General features: G+C 48.2%; 1 protein-coding gene across 1 annotated transcript; it reads right to left on the reverse strand.

Moving 5' to 3' along the window:
* Nucleotides 1–330: 330 nt before the first annotated feature.
* Nucleotides 331–2,899, reverse strand: Insm2 (INSM transcriptional repressor 2). The gene has a single exon (XM_005080509.2). It carries the CDS (start codon nucleotides 2,880–2,882, stop codon nucleotides 1,401–1,403), a length of 1,482 nt encoding a protein of 493 aa, XP_005080566.1. The 5' UTR covers nucleotides 2,883–2,899; the 3' UTR covers nucleotides 331–1,400.
* Nucleotides 2,900–16,090: the final 13,191 nt, after the last annotated feature.

Consider the following 16,090-nt stretch of genomic DNA (forward strand, 5'->3'; position numbering starts at 1 on the left):
CAGGTAACAAGATGGACAGGAAATGCTGATTGGAAATAGTGAAACTAATTAGCACCATTTATGTGATTTAAGTAGACTTAAATCAAAAAGCCAAAAGCAGTCCATACTCTGACCTCCACGGAGCTGCAGCGTGCAGCTGGACTTCAGAGGAGGCGGTCCCGTTATGTTTCAGCACTGTTCTGTTCATTTGGTAGATATAATGTCTCCTCCCTTTGCGTCTGTCAAAGCAGGTCCCTAAGACTCTCAAGTTGAATACTGGTGTTGGGGAGGTGAGAGATGTACCTTTGAAAATTCACTGAGTTCAGCCACTTCTTAAGACAATAAAGCAGGCACAGTCTACGTACTTTTATTTGGCAGAAGCAGCTTACAAATCTATTGTCAGACAGTGCTCAGCCAGTGTCCCAGACTCTGGCTATTGAGGGAATAGATACAGAATATACATTGAATATGATTTACAAAAAAATTCAAACATTGCTCCTGAAAAGAAAATACCGAATATTGAATGAATTAACATTCAGTTCATGGTGGATTACTGGTATGACCATCTTCCTTAAGGTGAACAGTTTACGATACAGCAGATTTACAGCATAATCGTTACATAATTTGAATGGACTCTTTCTAAAACATTCAAACTTTAGGGATGAGTATAGTTTTTTTTTAAAGAAAAAAAGGTTATATAAAGAAAAATTTAAGTACCTCCTCCTGGATGCAGCACATAAAATAGGATTAAGAATTCAGAGGGCACACCAACTCCTTCCCATTAAGCAGCGCCTTCCTCACCTCCAAAACCTAATTTAAAAGAAGGGACTAATACATTCAATTGAGGAAAGAAAGTTCCAGGGATATTACCACATCAGACAGCAATATCCTCGTATATTCCTGTCCATCTACAAGGGTCTAAGCCGTCCTTCCCTGCAGGTTTGGCATCAGTCACATAGCTTGATTCACAGAATATACAAGACAAGAGATCTGACCCTATTGAGACAGAAACGACGTAAGTGCCTGTGGTGGCGAGGGAAAAAACATTGGTGAATACCACTTTATGTAGGACCTTGTGTACACACTGAGACTTGCACGCGTTCACTGCGACTTTCCATAGGAACTACAAACCATACAGGATTCATTGGGGTCTCCAGCGTTTTAAGGAAGGGAACATCCTATTTCGGTGGAGAAATGAGGGCTTAAAGCTGTTAACTTTGACCATGAATTTTAGGACATACATACCTGCTCTAGAGAGGGGGTTTTACATCTCGCTGCCTTCTCTCCAGGCGGATCATGACTGTGAGAGTTTTAAGAGGGGAAAGCATGGGAAAGGAAATTGCAAAGTGAAGAAAGCCCCACAGGAGTTCCCATATTGTTTTCTCCAAGCCATTCTCGAAATCTCGCCAGGCCTCGGTCCCTCAGCAGCCAGGCCGCAGCGGCATCTGCAGCAGCAGCACTTGCCGGCTTTCTGAGGGGTGACACTTATTGATGTGCCGGGTCAAGCCCGGGGAGCTAAAAAAAGTGGATGGACAGTACTTGCATGAGAAAATCTGCTGAGTGCTGCCGTCGGATGCCCCTCCGGGCCCCGCTTCCGAAGAAGCCCCGACCAAGGCGGGCAATAGCAGCTCCTCGCGGACAGCGTGCCATAGCCGGTGCTTCTCTCGAATATCCGCGGACGGGAAGTGCGCCCCGCAAAGCGGGCACGCAAAGGCCAAAGGGGCTGTGCACTCCGAGCTGAAGCCCGGGGCTGGTGCACGGGCCGGGCCCGCCTCATGGGTGCCTAGGTGCTTTCGCAGATAGGCTTGGCGACGAAACTTTTTGTGGCAATACGGGCACATGAAGACCTCGGATGTCGCCCCCGCGCTGGCACTGCCTGGCCCAAGACCGCGGCGCCCTAGCATCACCTCGGGGTAGGGGGCCTGAGGTCGTGCTGCCTCCGGGTGCACCAGCGCCGGCAGGCCTGTGCGAGTGGCGCTGTCCCGGTGCTGACCGTTCCCGGAGCTGTCCCGGGTCTGCGGGTGCTGATCGTCGGTCCGCGGCATGCGGCCGTTCTCTTTGCCCGCCGCCAGGGAAGGGTCCGGAGGGGTCAACGACGCGGAGGGAGGTTTACTCGCGGCGCAGGAGGGCGCGGGACGTGGCTTGTGCCATCGGCGATGGGAGGCGAGGTTCGCGGGGCAGCTGAAGACCTTGTCACACTCGGGGCAGCGGTACTCGACGCGCACGATGCGGGAGCAGCGGTGCTGAGCCAGCGCGAAGGGGTCCGCGTACTGCTGCTTGCACAGCTGGCAGATGAACTCCCCCAGCGGCGTGCGGACGCCTCCCAGAGCCCGCACCGGCGCCCCGGGCTCCTCCTCCTTGATCTTTAGACCGAGCACCGGGGACGTGGTCACCTCGTCTGCGAAACTCAGCCTCCTCACCGCCTTAGGCTTCCTGACGGCCGCCGGTGCCGACGCGCTGCCCAGGGCGCCCTTGACGCGGCGTTGGAGGTTGTGCGGGGTGGGCGCGGGTGCGGGGACGGAGCCGGGGACAGCGACCCGAGGCGGCCCCAACTGCTCCCCCGAGGTCGCGGCCGCGGGCGCCGCGGAGCAGAAGGCGGTGGCGCCGGGGAAGGACTCGGCGGAGACTGGCGAGCGCAGGCAGCGCTCCAGGAACGCGCGGCGCAGCTCGGGGCCCGCCGGTCTCGCGGGGCTGGGTCCCGGGCCGTCTCCGCCACCCGCGCCCCACTCGGCACCGTCCCGCGCGGGCACGGGGCAGGGTGATCCCGACAGCCCCCGGCCGGGCTCCTCGGGGGAGGGCGATGCAGCGCCGGGAGCCGGCGGGGGGAAGAGCGGTTCGGCCGGGCGCGAGCGGTAGGAGCTGCCCGAGCGCTTGGTTCGCTTCACCAGGAAGCCCCTCGGCATGGTGGGTCGGGAGCGCGTGCGAGCCCCGGAGCTAGGCGGGCAGGGCCGGGCCGGGCATGCGGCGACCCGTTTTATAGCTGAGACGCCGGGCCGGGCGGGGCCGGGCCCCTTCGAGCTGCGCCGGCCAATCAGGAGTGGGAGCGGGTCCCGGGGCGGGGCCTTCGCCGGGTCCCGCACCCGGACCGCGAACGCGGGAAGACGAGCGGGCACGAGGGGCTCGGAGCGCCCTAGTCCAGCCTCCAGGGACCGCGCGCTGGGGAGCCGGGCGTCACCTGCCCGCCACGCGCAGGGAGCCGACCCAGCCCGCGCCTGGACGTCGGGCTGAAAGGTTCGGCCGCCGCGGGAGGGCCGTGGAGGAACGGCCGCCGCGGCAGAGCGGGAGTCAGTGCGGGAACGGGTTAACGTCCTCTGCCAGCACTGAGCTGATGAGAAGCAGCGAGCCAACTGCGGGGCGGCTCAATCCGCCGCCCTGTGCCTACACTTGACGGCGGGAGCACGTCTGCCATCCAATATCGATCCGGGCTGCGCGCGTCTGTGATACTATGAGAATTCATCTGGGGAGAAGGGCTCTCGGCGCCGCAGATCGTGCGTGCTGGCAAACCTCTGGAGCTCAGGACGCTGCACGGTTCGGGCACTGAGCTCTTGGCTGATAAGTGCCTCCTCCCCTGGGGGAAGAGGAGTGGGGAGAGGAAGGGATCTAATTTTCGGCTGTCCTCACACAAAGTGGTTTCTCTGTTCACACTTTCCACTTAAGTTACCAGAGACATGACTTAATGCCTAACTGGCCTGTTTAGCATGGAGGACATTGAGTGAGAAGTGTTGGTGGAATCAGCATCACAAATGCTTCCCTGTACATGGCAAGAGACGCTGCAAAAGATGTGCGGTAGACCAAACTCAACAGATTGTCGTCTGGCCTCCTGCCACCAGCCCGAGACTTGTTGTTGTTAAGAACCAGGAGAGATTTGAAAGTTTGTAGTACTAAGTGAACAGCGAAATAATTAGCCAGTATTCGCCAGTGGTACCGTGCCAGCCTTTATAACAAATCCTGTGCAATGTGAGTACAGGAAGGGAAAAGGACTGTGCTCAAGACTCCTCGCTAAACAGAATTGGAGGCAGGGTTAAAGTGGAATGTGGACGGAGTCCCATCAACAGTGAAGTAGTTTTACATGGAGGGCACTAAGGAGAGAGACAAAAATGTCTATTTTTCTCTGACTGAGCATCAGATTATGCCTAAGTGCACGAGCGCGCGCGCACACACATACACACGATGACTACTACTTACGAAATAGCTTGATTAAACCAGAAAGAAGGCAGATGGCCAACAAGAATCACCCAGGACAAATTCAAGCCAAAGCCTGGCAGATTCCAATGCCTAGATTCTTTTATATCAGTAACTTCAAATTACTTCTTTAACTACCTCTCACAATGAGCAATAAGTCTTACAGTATACACACACACACACACACACACACACCTATAGAAGAATAAAATGTATACACTGGGAGGAAACGATGCCAAAATGTTGTTGCAATGTTCATCTATTTAGTAAGAATTTTAAGAGTTTTTAGATCTTTTAAGTACCCTGAAAAAAGTATGCACGACTGTGGTGGTCAGAAGAAAAATAAAAGACTACATCACAAAAAAAGCTAGGGTTAAATGTGGCAGCTTTCCCTAACACCCCGAACATCAAATGGAGGCTTATATAGCTACTAAATATTCTCTGCCATGTAGACCTTCCAAATGGAGAGCACTTCTAAGAGTTGAAAAAGAGAGACTTAAAAAGTTGGCAAAAGAGCTGGGCGGTGGTGGTGCACTCCTTTAATGCTAGCACTTGGGAGGCAGAGGCAGGCGGATCTCTGAGTTCAAGGCCAACCTAGTCTACAGAGTGAGTTCCAGGACAAGCTCCAAAGCTACACAGGGAAACCCTGTCTCCAAAACCCAAAAGAAAAGTGTCAAAGGAAAGGACTGTGGCACGCCTCCCACTTGGGTAGAAACCTGGAGGATTCTTCAAAACCCCAGCAATCCTTCGTTTTCTCGCTAAAACATTGAGATGAAGAAGGTGGAGCCCAGAAAGTGTGTAAAAGTGTGTGGTACTCACCTCCCTTCTCTTCACACTGCCAACATGCTTCTCCATTTAAACATATAGAACCTCCCTCTGTTCCATCATACGTTAATAAAAGCTCGTATGTGCTGAGTCATCTCTCAAGATTTAATTCTCAGTTGTGGAATATATTTGGCTTAAATTGAGAAATTTTGAAGGAAAAGGGGCATGACAGTAGAAGGGAGACTACTGAGGAGAATGGGGGGACAAGAGAGGCCATGAACCCCATATAACCCACACATACTGTACTGCTTGGTTTTCATCAGTTTGACACAAGCTAGAGTCCCCTGGGAAAGAGGGAACCTCAGTTTTGGAGTTGCCTACATCTACATTGTATGGGCCTGCGGACTTATCCATGGGGCATTTCTTTTTTTTCTCTCCTTTTTTTATTTAATTTTAGATAGGTTGCTTCACATGTCAATCCCAGTTCCCTCTCCCTCCCCTCCTCCCACACTCCCCCACCATCCCCCCCAGCCTCCCACCCTATCCCCACTTCCTTCCACATAGGGGATATCTAGAGACTATCATTTCACTCAGGGCAAGGTCCAGGCACTCCCCCTAAGAGTCCAGGCTGAGAGAGCATCCCTCTTTGTGTTATGGACACATGAAGTCCATGTGTATTCCAGGGATAAACACTGATCTATTGCCCAGGGCCCCATAGGTTGCCCAGGCCTCCTCACTGATCTCACACTCAGGGCATGGGGCATTTCTTGATTAATGATGGATGTAAGCGGGTTTAAGCTGCCCTCCCTAGGAACAGCTTTTGTTTAAGAAAGCAAAGTGAACAAGCCAGAGGTACCAAGCCGGAAAGCTCATCCTGTGTCCCTGCTTCAGTTTGCCTCCTGGCCCCACTTCCCCTTGAGATGGTCTGTGAGATGAAATGAACCCTTTGATCTCTAAGTCTCTTTTGGCCATGGTATTTATCAAATCATTGGAAAGAAAATTAAGACACCCTATTTATGTGCATGGGAATCATGAAACCCATCTTTTGTGCAAACAATATATACCATCATCACAGCAAAAATAACTCAAGTGGGGAAATACTTTGAAAGAAAGAAGATCTTGCCCTAAAATCATAGAGTGTAGGAGACAGCTGGTCTACTTTCAACCCCTCGACGGTCTGGGGACTTGCTCAGGAGCGGCTGTATTTCTTCTGTTGCCTGCCTCATGGTTTCTGCCTTCAAATGTCCCTGTAAGAACTAACATCAGCTGTCACTATTAGAGGCCATGGATTGCAAGGGCTTGGAAGTCAAACATAGCTTCGGAGTCTAGCAGTGAACCTACCGGTATTTTTCCCTAAACTTAACCCTGTCTGAATGTCCTCGTTTTAGCAAATGGCACCTACACCCAAACCAAAAACCATTTGACTCAAGCTACCCCATACTCAACCCATTAGCAATGCTTATCATTTCCACCTTCAGACCGTTTCCTGACTGAATCCTTCTCGGGGCTCCCCAATATCACACTCTGTCTTCTGCCTTCAGCACCACCCTCCACATGTGCTCTTCAGAGCAGAGGGGACCTGACCATTTTGTTCTTTTGCTCGGAAATGTCAGGTGAGTTCCCATCAACTCACTTTCAAATTCCATGTAACCAGGTCCCTGGTTGCCGGGTGGTTTTCCTCAATGGGAGAGATTTAACCCAGGGACTATCACTTTCTATGCAAGTGCTTTCCCGTTGAGTCAGGTCCCCAAGTCCCTACCCCTCACTATTTTATCCCACTACTCCTCATTCCATCTGTTCCATCCACACTGGTCGTCTTAGTTTCCTCAGATGTGACAAGCACTCTCCCACCTTAAGGCTGTTTTCCTCTGCTAGCACAATGGTTCTCAACCTTTCTAATGCTGAGAGCTTTAATACAGCTCCTTGTTTTGATGACCCCCAGCCACAAAATTATTTCATTGCTACTTCATAACTGTAACTTTGGTACCATTATAAATCATAATGTAATATCTATCTTTGCTAATGGTCCTAGGTGACCCATGTGAAAGGATCGTTCAACCCCTGGAGGGGTTACAACCTATAGGGTCGTCTCTGCTTCCAGAGATCTGGAATTGCAGGCAGACCACCTCCTGCCCGCACAGCTTTTATGTGAGTGCTAGGGATCCCACCCACCCACACAGCTTTTATGTGGGTGCCAGGAATCACATCTGCCCACCCAGCTTTTCCATGGGTTCTGGAACCTGCCCACACAGCTTTTATGTGGGTACCGGGGATCCCAATTCTGCTCCTCATGCTACTGGGCCAAGTCCTTTATCCATCAAGCTGTCTCCCAAACCCCAAATAACTTTTTTAAATTTCTTATATAAAGAAATAGGTTTCATAGTGACATTTTCATGCATATGCATCATTATTCTTCATTTTTATCCTGCAGTACCTTCCTCCATCCCCCCAACTCCTCTTGCTGTACCCCTTCCATTCCACCTCAAATCTTTTTGGGGGTCTTGTTTGTTTGTTTGTTTGGTTGGTTTTTCAAGACAGAGTTTCTCTGTAGTTTTGGAGCCTAGTCCTGGAATTCACATTGTAGACCAAGCTAGCCTCGAACTCACAGATTGGCTTGCCTCTGCCTCCTGAGTGTGTGATCTAACAAACAAAGCTTGCCTGAAGATCAGAATGCAAAACTAGCCACACTAGTCAGCTACAGAGGCCAGGCAGTGGTGGTGCACACCTTTAGTCTCAGCACTAGAGAAGATAAGGCGGGTGGAGACAGGAGTGCAGTGTATTTGGTCTGCAGTCACGTTGAGGACAGGATCGCACCCATTGGTCTGAACACTGAGAACTCTAGTGGTTGGCTGCTTTGCTTTTCTGATCTTCAGCTTGAACCCCAATACCCATTTCTGGGTTTTTATTTGTGCTACATTGAGTTCTGGGATTAAAGGCATGCACCACCACAGCCCAGCCACTGCCTAAAATCTTCATTTTGGAAAGATGAGTTTAAGGGCTGTGTTGGAGCAAAGCTGTGCGACTGAGGAGATGGTGTGGAGAAACTGAGAGTAGGTGAACTGTGGGGCCAAGGCAGGAAATACTATAGTGCATGATAAAAGATTATGTGGGCTTAATCATTAAAATGATGAATCTATTTAAATAATTGATTGAAAACCATGTCATTATACTTATCTGGATGTTCTCCCCATGTTAAGCAGCAAACTAGATGCACATTTGAAAAACTTGAGAGGGAGAGAATGTACCACTTGACCTTCCCTGGGCTGTGAAAGACCGGCTGCCTTTTGAAATTGGGATTCATTTCAAGAACTATAACTAATGAGAAAATAGCAAGCAAGAACTCACAAGAAAGGGTTTCCAGTAGCGTAAGATGCCACATAAGAGAGGCATTTTATTTCCAGTGTTCAGGGTGCCTGGGGGTCATTTCATCCAGCCTCAAACTCCAGAGCTCAGTCTTCCCCTCCAAGTCAGCTGGCACACTTCCTGTGCCCAGTGAGTGTCACTGCCACATCACAGACACATAGAACCTTTGTCGGCGATGTTCAAAGATAGCTCCCAAATAATGTTCCTTCCTTCCTTCATTCCTTCCTTCCTCCCTCCCTCCCTCCCTCCCTCCCTTCCTGCCTTCCTTCCTGCCTTCCTTCCTTCCAGTCTTAAGGGAATAAGTACTCTCTCAAAGGATCCACTACACATGAAAAAAAATGCAGGTTTGAGTCCTAGCACTGCCACTTACTGGAAAATTTAAAAGTGTTTTTCCAGCCGGGCGGTGGTGGCACACGAGCCGGGCGGTGGTGGCACACGCCTTTAATCCCAGCACTCGGGAGGCAGAGGCAGGCGGATCTCTGTGAGTTCGAGGCCAGGCTGGACCGACAGCCTCCAAAACAATACAGAGAAACCCTGTCTCGTAAAACCAAAAATAAAAAAAAATAAAAAAAGTGTTTTTCCTTAGCTGTCAATTAGGCATTGCAACGTGTAGAATACAGAATGTGAACTAAATGAGATAAACTAGAAGCCTCTGCAGTGTGGGCTTATGGACACGCTTGTCTTGAGAATACAAGTCTCCATACTTAGTGTTGTAAATTCACAAGGGTGGAGACAATCCAGTTCACTCTTTGTCACACAAATAATGTATGTGCACTTGTTCCAAACAAGCATCTTGAGTACCTTGGACCCCTGGCTGAGGGAGTAAAGGCCTTGTCAGTCTTTATTTGCATATGTATATTAAACTTAATATCCAATTCATAAGATTGAAAAATATGCATTTTGCTACTGAACATGCAAAGACTAGGTGTTTCTATGTGCCCGCCCCACATGGCAAGCTACAGATTTTTCTCTTTGTTGTCTCTCAACTTCTACTGCACATAATCTTGAGACTCACAATTTCAAGATTCATGTTAATTACAGCCACATCTGTTTAGCTAACTGAACCTTTCACCACCATCAACTCTCATTATCTGCAGGAAGGTTTTCTGCCGTAAAGTACCTTGACTCGTTGGTTCATTTGGGAGACACGTCAGCTTTCTTTTGGTTGTTGACTCCAAGGTATATATCTTCATTCTTAACCTTTCTTTATCATTGTGTATTCGATGAATCCTACTAATAGCAGTCCCTATTTTTTAGCCAGTGGTGATTTTAATGTAACTGAACTTCGAGCTCCTTTTCTGCGCCTAATTGCTATTACATTTGGGATGAAATCTGTCATCTCTCAAAAGGCTTTGCATTTGCTCAATGACATTTGTTTTTCTCTCTTTTCTTCCTTGTTAGATTGATGCCTGGTTCTTACACAGACAATGCCTCTTAACCAGTTTAAAGCCTTCACTTATGTTCCTTTCTTGTTTTTAAAACTAGATAGCACTTTAATCAAGCAAAATTCTTCTTTGATAATAAAAGGACATTAGACCACCTGAACTCCACCCACACTCTCCTGACCCGAGCTACAGTGGCTGTGTGCTTTACTGCTCTGCTCCCAAAGTGCATGGGCTGGAGAGATGGCTGAGTGGGTAGGAGCACTGGCTGCCCTTGCAGAGGACCCAGGTTCTGTTCCCAGCACCACATCCAAGGGCTCACAGCTGCCTAGAGCCAGCTCCAGAAGAGCCAATACTCCTGACTCTCCAAGGGCTCCTGCACTCATGTGCACACAGACACGTAATAAAAATGAATCTTTAAAACAAGAAGTTCAAGGTCCCTCTCAGCTTGTACCTCAAGTTCAAGGTCAACCTTGGGCTATAGGAGGTCCTGTGTCAAAAAAAAACCCACAGATTTAATTTATTGATATGTATTTACATACATGTACATACATAGATTTAGCAGTGGCAAAATATATCAGTTGTATGTCTGAAAGACTTTTATTTTTAGCAGTCAGCCATTATATTTGTATTTATTTGTTGTGTGCTTGCCTGGTGGTCAAAAGACAGTTAATGGGAGTCAGTTCTCTCCCTCCACGATGCAGACCCCTGGGATTAAGCACAGCAACTGAGTCAGCACACTGGCCCCAAATGCCTTGTTTTATCTATTATAGAAATTTAGCTTCAGATTTACTGTAATTTTTTTTGGTTTTTCAAGACAGGGTTTCTCTGTATTATTTTGTAGCCTGTCCTGGAACTCATCTGCAGACCAGGCTGGTCTCGAACTCACAGAGATCCACCTGCCTCCGCCTCCCAAGTGCTGGGATTAAAGGTGTGCCCCACCAACACCTGGCAATTTACTGTATTATTAATTATAGACGTCGGGGTGGGAGTTAGGTACAGATGAGTCAGGTGCCCACGGAGGCCAGATCATGGAGCTGGGGTTCCAGGCAGTTCCTGGGTGCTGGAAATAAAATGGGGCCTCTACAAGAGCAGCATGTGCTCTTACCCACTGAGCTTCCTTCTGAGTGTTTGCACTAACGCAATGATACTACCATTGCACTGTTTCTTATTTTCCATTTGCATAGAGAAAAGGCAAGTGTTGATAGCTGCTGTTCTTGTGAAAGTAACGTGCTTTTTATCCCAGCTGTTTTTAATGTTGGGTTGAGAGGGAAACCCGGGTTCTTCTGTGACCTTTAAAAATTCTGTTAAAATAGTTAAAACTTCCAACTGTCAGTTATAAACACAAGAAAATGAAAGCTTATACACTGAAAACTGGACAGTGTTATCTCACTGTCAAAGTCAAGAGCTGTTTGAGAGCCTGAGTAAGTAGATGGCCTTGGTGATACTTTGTTCATGATCTAATGAATGAAGCCTGCCTGAAGATCAGAGTGCAGAGCTAGCCATACTAGTCAGCCATAGAGGCCAGGAGGGATGAGACAGGAGCTCTGGGCAGTCTGAGGATGCAGTCTGAGGACAGGATCGAACCTTCGCCCTGAGAATTCTGTAGAGGTAAGAGGGCTCTCTTGAGGCTGGCTCCTTCACTTCTCTGATCCTTCAGCTTTCACCCCCTGATAGCCGACTCTGAGTTTTTACTGTTAAGACCAACTAGAACTCATGCAACAGATGGCTCCGTGGTTTAAATGCCGGACTGGAGTTCAGATCCCCAGAACCCACCTCAGTGCCTGCCAGCCTTCTTGGCCCGCCCGCGATTCCAGCCCATATTCCAGAGCAGCCAGCTGGCAAGACCAGATGCACCCAAAAGTTGTGGGTTTGATGAGTGACCCCATCTTTCCTGTGTGGGGTGACTGGTTCCACTCCTCGGCTTCTACTGTTGGTGGTCTGTTTGGTTTTTCAGTGATGGAAAACATTTCTGTATTCACAGTAAATCCTTCAGTGTGGAGTCTTTCTTTCTTCGGGGACATATCCATGCTTTTTGTCACGGCCTCTTTGCTCATTGGTGGTGGTACGTTGCCTTCCCTACGTTTCTCGGAAGCATTTCTAGGAAGAGCGGCTCTACCAACGCCTCCCAGTCAGTGTTCTGCGGCCACGTGCATGTTCCCTTCGGAGACCGTTGCAGCATTGCCCCGGTGCGCCGCTTCGCCTTCCCTTCATCTCTGCTGAGCACTCCCTTCCCTTCAATTCTGTCTACTTTTATAAAACGTCATGTGAGTGACATGGGAAGATCACACCGATAAGCCTTGCTGTGAGCAAATAACAGCATAGGGATCGATCGTCCACGGCCACTGCTCACAAGGCATACGTCATTTGCGTGACGTTCTGTCTGAGCGCTGGAGAACTGTCACCACGTGCCATTGACAGCTGACACAGTGCGGTGACCAAGAACTGAATTATGCTGCTGTAAGATATGCTATTTAACCAAATAATGGATATTGAAATTTGAGTTTATGGAAATCATGCAAAAAAAATCCCACTTGGTACATTGGCACAGACAGGCTGAAATCTGATTGGTAAGAAATGATCCGTCTAAATTTACATCAGATAATGAGTCTTACAGCAACTGAAAATCACCTTCAGTGCATCTTGAGGTGGTTTGTACATCTTTCTTATTTGACAGTATCAATCTTAAAATGCATCCTAGAGTGAGACTTTTAGCAATCAAGACAGGTTCCCTGAAGATCCTATTAAAGCCAGGCATGGTAGCACACATCTGACACCCTGGCACTTAGGAGGAGGTGGAGACATGGGTTCAAGGTCATCCCTGGCTACATATCAAATTTGGGGCTTGATTGGGCTATACAAGGTCCTGTCTCATAGCAAACAAACAAGATCCTCACAGTTGTATACTGTGAATTATCCAGCACGTTTTCATTAATCGTTTGTGCACGTGTAATTTCGGTTTGCTCATCCAGCCACTTGTGGTCACAGTGGAGTTCAGTTAAGTATTTGGCAAAACAGAACAAATAGCATAGGCTGTCTTCAAGACAGTCACAGAGGTCCATTCAATGGCAAATCAACAGGTTCTGGCTATCCCATGTCTTGCTGTTGGCTGGTGTGATCGCTCTGTCTCTCTGTCTGAACCAGAAGCTGCAGGGGGTTTTTTTGTTTTGTTTGTTTTTGTTTTTGTTTTGTTTTGTTTTGGTTTGGTTTTTGCAAACCTTCATGTTCTCTATAGGAGTCACCAAAGCTGGTCTTTCATGTGCTTTGCATTTTACGTTTGATGCGCGCGCGCGTGTGTGTGTGTGTGTGTGTATGTGTGTGTGTGTGTGTGTGTGTGTGTGTGTGTGTGTGTGCGTGCTCACACATATATCACACATGCCACAGTGCACATGAGGAAGTCAGAGGACAACTTGGGGGAGTCAGTTCTCTCCTTCTGTCATGTGGGTTCTGGGGATGGAACTCAGGTCTTCGGACTTGGCAACAGGTACCTTTCCCACTAAGTCTCTGCACTGGCCCTGGTCCCTTATGTCATTAAACAAACTCAAGCTGGGGCTGTAGCACCCACCTTGGATACAAGATACCTTAGGTTCAATCCCCAGGACCGGCAAAAATAAAAAATGTAAACATACTCCTCATTACTATTTTGCTGTCTTTTTAAATTTTTAAACTTTATTACTATCTATTTTTGTACTTATGTGAGTTCTGTGTGTGTACCTGCGGTGTTTATCAGCTGAAGATGCTTCCTGGTGGAGTTTTCAGGGTCTTTTGTGTACAAATTCTTATATATGTAAGACGCTGTGATGTCGTTGTTTCCTAATTGCACTCCCTTGGTCTCCCTCAGATGTCTTACTGCTCTAGCTAAGACTTCGGGTACCAGAGTGAATAGGTATGGAGAGTCAACACTCTTGTCTTGTTCCTGAATTTAGTGGACATGCTTTGAGTTTCTTTCCGCTTAGGCTGATGTTGGCTGTGGGGTTGCTGTAAACTGTCTCTAATATATTGGAGTGTGTCCCTTGTCTCTAGGCTCTCCAGGACTTTATCATGAGGGGTGTTGTGTTGTGTCAAAGGCCTCTTCTGCATCTTAAGGAGATGATCATGTGGTTTGATCTTTCAGCTTCTTTATGTTTTGGGCTATATTTATTGATTTTGTATGTTAAACTACCTCTGCATCTCTGGAATGAAGCCTGTTTGATCATGGTTGATGATCTTTTTGATGTGTCCTTGAATTTGATTTGCAAGTATTTTATTGGGATTTTTTTTGCATCTACCCTACAGCTACAGTGATGCTAATCTGAGTGACCTCTGCTGCCAATGGGAACATGGTGGATCTGGACCTGGGCTGCTGCTGGGGGCCATGTCTAGGTCCATATTGATGTCCATGGCCCACGTTACCACCAAAGGCCACACAGATTTCCGGGCTCTGGTCCACCACCTGAGGGCATGTTGGGGACCAAGGAAGTGCCACAGCCAGAGCCATGCTGATCTGAGGATCCAGGGCCGAGGTGTTACTGGGGGTCATGTCTGAGTCCGTGGCCCTACAGAAGCCACGATCTGTGTCAATGTCAGTGGCTCCTGTTACCACCGAAGGCTATGTAGATACCTAGGGTATGGGCCAACACCATGTTGGTGCCTGAAGGTCATGTTAACATCATACAGGGCCATACAGATCGGGGTGAGCTGCACTGTTATCCAGGGCTATGGTGGTGTCTCTGCCCAAACTGCAGCCAAGGGACATGTCTGGGTCCTTGGCCCTACTGCAGCCAGGGTCTGTGTTGATGTCCATGGCTCCTGGTATCATTGAAGACCATGCAGTTACACAAGGTCTGGGCTGCTACCCGGGGCCATATGTCAGCCACTATCTTGCAGCCAGGGCAATGTTTATCAGAGTGGCCTGCATAGCCACCCGGGGCCATGGTAACATGGATCAGCCCCTCACTGGCCCAGGGAGAGCCCTTCAAGCCCCTCACTAGCTCTGGGATAAGGGACCCCCATGACCATGGTTCTGGAAATCTGGCCCCACCCATAACAGAATAGTTGGCTCCCCACCCTTGGGAAAACTGGGCCGATCCCTCACCATGGTCATGGGAGAGCTGGCTCTGCAGTTCGGCTGAGGGGAGTGGTCCCAGCAACTGACCAACTCAACTGCCACCCAGGCACACATCCAGGGCTTTGAGTTGGCACTCCCCAACATCTACTCCATCTATGACCTGCTGCACAACCACAGCTGTGGGATCTCGATGACTCAGGGCAACTGCAGGATATCCAAGAGGAGTTTCAGTAAGGGTCCAGTATTGATGGTGTGCCAGAAGTCAGAGGCCTTGAACCTGACCAGCAACATTACACAATAAACATTTGCAAGTAAAGTTGTTTGGACAAAGGGGTATATGGCATGATACACAGTAGCTACTAATGCTTCAAGGACAAATGAATAGGTAATAGGTGGGAAAGACGGAGGAGGGGAGTGCTTTTTTGTTGTTTTGTTTGTTTGTTTTGTTTTTTAATTGATATCAATATTTTATTTTTTAAATCTTATTTTTACTATTTCTTTTTTAGTTTTCCAAGGGGAGCACTACAAGGGTCAGGGGCAGGCATGGAGAGACTAGGAGATGAATGGAATTGGAGTGCATGATGTCAAGTTTCCAAAGAATCAATAAAAAAGCTATGCTAATAAAACATCTTGTATCTATAATCTTAAGGGATATTGGTCTATAATTTCCTTTTTGCTGAGTCTTTGTGTGGTTTTGGAACTAGGATAATAGTGGTTTTGGGAAAAGAATTAGGAATCATTCCTTCAGTTTCTATTTTGCAGAATAATTTGAAACATATCACCATTATTTCTTCCTTGAAGCTCTGGTAGGATTCTGCACTAAATCGATCTGGCATTGGTTAAGAGACTTTTAGTTACTATTTCTATTTCACTATGGGTTATAGGTCTGTTTAAATTGTTTACTTGATCATGATTTAATTTTGATAGGTCATTATAGGAAGAAATTCATCCATTTCTTTTAGGTGTTCTAGTTTGGTGAATTTTTCAAGGATAATTTTTTTAAAATAAGAAGCACGTTTGTTTTACATGTCAATCCCAATTCTCTCTCCCTCCTCTCCTCCCCTGCGCCCCATCAAGCCCCTTTCCCATCCCCCTTCTGGTCCCCAGGGAGGGTGAAGCCTTCCATGGGGGATCTTCAAAGTCTGTCATATCATTTGGAGCAGGGCCTAGGCCCTCCCCCAGGTGTCTAAGCCGAGAGAGTATCCCTCTATGTGGAATGGGCTCCCAAAGTCCATTTGTGTACTAGAGATAAATACTGATCCACTACAAGATGCCCCAGAGATTGCCCAGGTCTCCTAAATGACACCCACGTTCAGGGGGTCTGGATTGGTCCTATGCTGGTTTCTCAGCTATCAATCTGGGGTCCATGAGC

The sequence above is a fragment of the Mesocricetus auratus genome, unplaced genomic scaffold (assembly GCF_017639785.1).
Source record: "Mesocricetus auratus isolate SY011 unplaced genomic scaffold, BCM_Maur_2.0 Super-Scaffold_15014, whole genome shotgun sequence".
Classification (NCBI taxonomy): domain Eukaryota; kingdom Metazoa; phylum Chordata; class Mammalia; order Rodentia; family Cricetidae; genus Mesocricetus; species Mesocricetus auratus.

What these genes read in the sequence shown, in the direction of transcription:
- Insm2 (XM_005080509.2), bottom strand. Translation starts at nt 2,882, where the DNA reads ATGCCGAGGGGCTTCCTGGTGAAGCGAACCAAGCGCTCGGGCAGCTCC.